At 48.2% G+C, this 4,999-nt stretch overlaps 1 protein-coding gene across 1 annotated transcript; it reads left to right on the forward strand.

Annotated features, from left to right (window-relative positions):
* The first annotated feature begins 811 nt into the window (after positions 1-811).
* LOC109750948 (uncharacterized) lies at positions 812-1,509 on the forward strand. The gene has a single exon (XM_020309864.3). The coding sequence runs from the start codon at positions 870-872 to the stop codon at positions 1,131-1,133; it is 264 nt and encodes an 87-aa protein (XP_020165453.1). The 5' UTR covers positions 812-869; the 3' UTR covers positions 1,134-1,509.
* The last annotated feature ends 3,490 nt before the right edge of the window (positions 1,510-4,999 follow it).

Here is a 4,999-nt window from a genome sequence, read left to right on the forward strand (position 1 = left end):
TACAGTATTTTTTAACGACATTGAGCAAAGTACGTGGAATACCAAGTACGTTCTCCCTCAATTAGCGCCGTACGTCAAGGTACTTGATGTGGTGAATTTATTCTGAAGTGACTCCAGTCTTCCGTGAACGATGTGTGAGTACTCCCTCCTTTCCGGTTTATAGGGCTTATCTCAGAATTTTAGTTTTTCCATTTTATAAGGCTCAATTTGGTTGTTCCCCATCACATGTTCAGATTTCAAGATGCATTAAGTCATCGCATGCAAGTATTAAGAGAAGATTGACCAATGCATGTACTTTATGCATGCATGTATTGCGATTAATACGTTGGTAAACATAATTATTTGAGGAAAACTAGAGCATTAATTGAGTGTTTTTGCAAACTATAAAAAGTATTCCATCACTCACCATCTACCTTGGTTGCTGAGATTTTTAAATTGAGCTCTATAAACCGGAAAGAAGGGAGTATATGTGAAGCGCATTCCCCCGTCTGTATATAAAAGAAAAAACATGCATATTTAAACCAAGATGTTTCTAAAAGAATGTGACAAAATAATACTACGCGGAGTGTGAGAAATCCTACTTTTGTTCCTTTTGCAGGTGGCCGACATGAGATGCACTGTGCGGCCATGTGCCGATGTCGATCTCTATACATGCAGCGATGGTGATGGCCCAACCGCACATGGCCATCTGTCCGGCCGACATCACGTCCCTATCGGCCGACCTCCATTCACCCACGCGTCACGCAACGATTGCTCCAACTCAGCACCGCTCCGCCTACATAAACCCCACTCGAGCTCAACACCCGGGGATAAGAAGAGGAAGACCAAGAAGAAGCGGCAGCTAACCAAATCAAGATACTTCACCAAAGATGGAGCACGCCAAGGAGAAGATGAAGGACAGCGCGAGCGCGGCCAAGGCGAAGGCGTCCATCACGCAGGCCAAGGTGGCTGAGAAGGCCGAGGCGGCGACGGCGAGGTCGCACGACGAGCGGGAGCTGGCGCACGAGCGCGGCGCCGCCAAGGTGGCCGCCGCCGAGGCGCAGCTGCACCAGGACAAGGCCGCGCACCGCGAGGACGCCATGTCGCACCACATCCACAAGCACGGTGGCCACAAGCACGGCCACAGCCACTGATACGATGCGCGGGCTGACGGGCGGCGCCGTCGGTGACCATTGATACACACGCGGCGCTTGCCTGCACGTGCGAACGTCGTGTGTGATCTGGCTTGCCTGCCATGCATCCATGAGGATGTGATTTTCCCTGTTCTTTTCACTGCCGTACGTGCTGCGTGCGCGTGGCGTTCGTGTTTGTGTTGTGTCGATTTCGCACGTAAGGACGTCTGGCTTAATTATCTCGGAGATTATAAGACACAAGAGCTAGCTGCTTGCACGGATGCATGTGTGTGTTCCTTTCCTCTATTTATGTGTGTATCCAATTCCAAACCCCCTCAATTCAGAGGGACATAATTCTGAAAATCTGAAATAAGGGACTTTTGTTCTTGATATGTAAGAGCATCTACTGTCCGATCCGAGGCCCCATATCCACCCCAAACGTCCAGCGGCGTTTCTGGTCACTGCCTGGATAAAAAACGACACCCAACTAGACTAGACAAACTCAGTCCAAACGTTTAGCCTAACGGGCAACCTCATACCCAACCCATATCTGGAATGGACATGTGACGGATCTGACGTGCCCGGTCGCTGCCTCCACGTCGGATAAGCCCATCCATGACGTCCTCACCTTTGTCCCCAAAAATACTCCACCCGTACGGCAAACCCTCACTCTCTTGACCTCTCCGCTGCACTACCCATCTTCTCGCTCTCTCCTCTCCCCTCCACAATGGTCGGCAGCGAGTCCGACGCGATCAACTGGGCAGTGCTCGCCAGGGAGGACTTGAGCTCATCCGTGTTGTACGACGAGGAGCTCGCGCTTGGCATTGCCCTCCGCCACTCGTGGATGGATAGGGGCGGGAGCTCCTACTCGACGGCGTTGCCGGTGGCCCAGAGGAGCAGCTGTAGCTTTGCGTTGGGCCGCAGCTGCATGACGCAGTCCGCGCCCGATTAGGCGGCAGAGTGACCACAGGCACCAGGTACCGCCAGCCCCTTCTCCTTGACAGTGCCGCTGGATGCTCATTCCCACGACAACAGTTGCCGCGGTCCAGGGCGCGCACCAATCCCCGCGCAAGGCGAAGGGCGGCATAGGCCGCCTCGAGCCGGTCTGGTTGTGGATCCTACAAATCCGCGCTGGAGCCGCTTCTGTGGGCAGCGACGACGACGCCATCCGCCACTTGCACACCTTAGCAGAGACGGACGCCCGTCATCAGTGGCGGAAAAATGAAGCGGACTCGAGTAGTCGAAGTGGTTGGCGAGGCAGAAGGTGGCGGACGCGAAGAAAGCCACCCCGGCTCGCGAGGGAGCAGGCCCGCGGCACCCGCTGCATGGCCCTGATCATCTCGTCTTCCGCCTCAGACATCGGCACCAGCGATGACTACCACGATGCCTACGACGAGGACAATGTCTGCTCTGAAGACCCCATGTGGAAGCGGCCAGCAAGGAAGTGGAATTCCAGCGGCCCTCTCGGTTTAATTAATTTTAATGTAGCTTTTATTTTGGTTAAGTGATGAACTCTGGCTCCTCTTTTGGATCGGATTGTGCAAAACTTGTTTTATACATTGCATGTTGAACTACGTAGTTTCGTCATGTTCCATGCTTTTGTATGGATTTTGGGGGCGAACATTTGATGAGCACGGTTGCAGACGGGGAGAAATGAGGGTGCTTGGTCACTGTCGGCGGATGTATACGGCCCGAAATTAGGTAATCGTGGTTGTATATGTTCTAAGGCCATGTGTGCTAAAAGTTAAACGGGTGATTATCTGCATGTACGCATATCGATTGAGAAATTAACTGGCATTAATTCCCTATGTGCCTACAGCTGCAGCGCACTCCATGCCAAGCTATCCAGCTTAACTGATGGAGCAAACCAGACAAATTCATGAAAAAAATGATGTCATAAGGAATTGGTCGTGATGTGAAATGATGATCTTGTTGATGTGCCACACAAATCCACTAACTGCAGATGAGAATCATGTGCACGTTCAATCTCAATTGCCATGGATGAACCCTGCAGAGGAGACAAATTGAAACCAACTTTAGTCAGTCTCGATACATGCTCATGTAGAGCGAGTACACGAGTAAAGATTGTTGCCATATGTGGTAAGCAATCCAAACAATTCAAAAAAATAAGTGAGTACACGAGCAAAGATTGTTGCCACCGTCAGAAACAACACAAGACATAAGCAGAGTAAAAAAAAGCAAACTAATTTTTGAACAGTATCAACTGGAATGAAGTAATCTGTAGTTTTACACCAAATTGGAAAGCCGGTAAAATTTAGATGAGAAAACTAGCTTCAGGTAATCTAGAAACTCGTTTAGGCTACTGAATACACATGCAGAAAAGAAGGGTGGGATCAAAGGAGAAGATTGCAGAAAACAAAAGGGGAAACCAAGGTAAGGAAGCCTACATAAAAATGTATCAAAAAAAATCTGCCAACTCCACCATACAGCTTTTCTAGGCATTGATGTGTGATGGTGTGTGCACACAAATTCAGCCATAATATATCATATCTATCCAATAAATGACATACAGATGTGCAATTAGACTTTCTAAATAAGCACATATCAACCTCCCCGGAGATTTTCCAAAACATGCAGACTTAACTTTATGATTTAATTGATGAAACATACCAGAGTTTGGATCAACATTGCATTTCACGGAAGGATGGGCGTTGAAGATGTTGTGTGCTATTGTGCATCCATCTTTCCTTGACCAGACTTCATTGGATAGTTACAAAGTCACTCTTTTGAGCAATGGTGAACATCTGAGTACGAGTTTCAAGAAAGCAAACTCATGATCCAATCCTACAAAGCCAATGATCTCCACTTCTTCAAGAGCAGTCAAGGAGATGGGTTCTCCAGTATGTGGGCTCACATGGACAATCTGGTGGGCATTCTTCTTCTTCCACCTAAAACTAAACATAAATGTCAACCAGTACACTATGTATTGTTAAGATATGTAACAGAATCGAAAATTACCATTGATCTTTGTAGGACGACCTTAAGCCTCTGCATAGCACAAAGAATTCGATCCACCCCAAGGAGATGAAACACCAATGCTCCAACAAAATGCTCATAAGTTCTAAAATATAGCTCCAAACAGAGAAGGCAATAACCATATGCTTCTCTATCTCGTTTGTAAACTCATGTGCTTCGCCGTAGAAAATAGAGGAGCACTGAAATAACAATTTAGCAGGATATTTATCATTGTAAAATTAAGTTTAATCATGGAAGATAGAGGCAGCGCACAGTGCGGGCATGAATTTGCAATGAAGGGAGTTGTCCTTATGTGGTACCACCAGAACTTCTCCAGCATATGGTTAAGTGTGGGGGGGGGGGGGGGGGGGGGGGGGGGGCAAGAATTTCAACATGGTGTATACCTGCTGCCTCGATGTCCACCATAACAAGCTCCTGCAGCAACCCCAAGTGAATCGTCAGGTCGTCTCGGTGCAAAATGTCCAACATCACCACGAGCCTCGGGCTTAAACCTGGGAATGGGGACAGACAACCCCCCCCCCCCCCCCCCCCCCCCCAGTCCAAACCACAACCAAGTTATGACTCATTTCATACTAATACCAACTCGATCAATTTGATCAGCACCTAAACAATATACGGTTGGTGTAGTACATCCATGGAGCTTTCCTTTTTCCCCTCTCCCCAAAGTTTTGTTTTAGTATGCAACTCTCTACCAAGTAGACTCACATTGGTTGTCGCGCGACTAAGCTTTTTCCCCCCAAAATCGTATAGTTTAATTTAGGCCTACTAGATCACACGAACCTAACCTCAAAGAGTGGTCAGCGCATCCTGTACGTGGTCGCGTCCCCCGCTCTGTTGTTGTTACCACATGAAGATGAATCTCAACAAATCAACAAGCCAAAAAGAAAAAA

Source organism: Aegilops tauschii, chromosome 7 (assembly GCF_002575655.3).
Source record: "Aegilops tauschii subsp. strangulata cultivar AL8/78 chromosome 7, Aet v6.0, whole genome shotgun sequence".
In the NCBI taxonomy this organism is placed as follows: Eukaryota; Viridiplantae; Streptophyta; class Magnoliopsida; order Poales; family Poaceae; genus Aegilops; species Aegilops tauschii.